The 574-nt window shown below is 42.3% G+C and overlaps 1 protein-coding gene across 1 annotated transcript; it reads left to right on the top strand.

Annotated features, from left to right (window-relative positions):
• Positions 1 to 142: 142 nt before the first annotated feature.
• On the top strand, positions 143 to 574 carry AGABI2DRAFT_70863 (hypothetical protein; the record flags this gene model as incomplete). The annotated part of the gene is made up of 1 exon (XM_006461967.1): positions 143 to 574. One exon carries the CDS (start codon positions 143 to 145, stop codon positions 572 to 574), a length of 432 nt encoding a protein of 143 aa, XP_006462030.1.

Here is a 574-nt window from a genome sequence, read left to right as displayed (position 1 = left end):
AGCTAAAGATGCTCAAGGTCAATACATACAGACGTGGCGCATTGATGATCCTATCATGCAGTATCTGTCGACAATGACATTAGGTGACAGAGAGAAACAAGTTTTCTCCATTACCAACAAGGATATCATTGCAGCTAAAGGAATGGAAAACCTACGAGTGATCCCAGCTATTATAAATGGAGTCCGAGAAGAAGAAGCACTTTTAGACAGCGGTTCACAGATAGTTTCAATGTCTAGAACAGCAGCTAGCGAGTCTAAGCTCTCTTGGGACCCACAGCTAAGCATAAATATGATGGCAGCTAATGGACAAGTAACGCGAACCTGCGGAGTAGCTAGGAATGTACCCTTCACATTAGGGAACATAACAGTTCATCTCCAAGTTCATGTACTCGAAGGAGCAGCTTATAGAGTTCTCCTAGGTCGTCCATTCGATGTTATCACAGAAAGCAAGATCCTTAACTCACAAGAAGGAAAGCAGTACATAAATCTGACTGATCCTAGTACCAAGGAGCAAGCTATGTTATCTACATATGCTCGGGGTCAGTTACCAAAGACAGCAGACGTAAATTTTTAA

This window comes from Agaricus bisporus (assembly GCF_000300575.1).
Source record: "Agaricus bisporus var. bisporus H97 unplaced genomic scaffold AGABI2scaffold_6, whole genome shotgun sequence".
NCBI classification, from domain to species: Eukaryota; Fungi; Basidiomycota; class Agaricomycetes; order Agaricales; family Agaricaceae; genus Agaricus; species Agaricus bisporus.
Note: the sequence above shows the minus strand (reverse complement) of the source record. Positions and strands in the feature narration are given on the sequence as shown.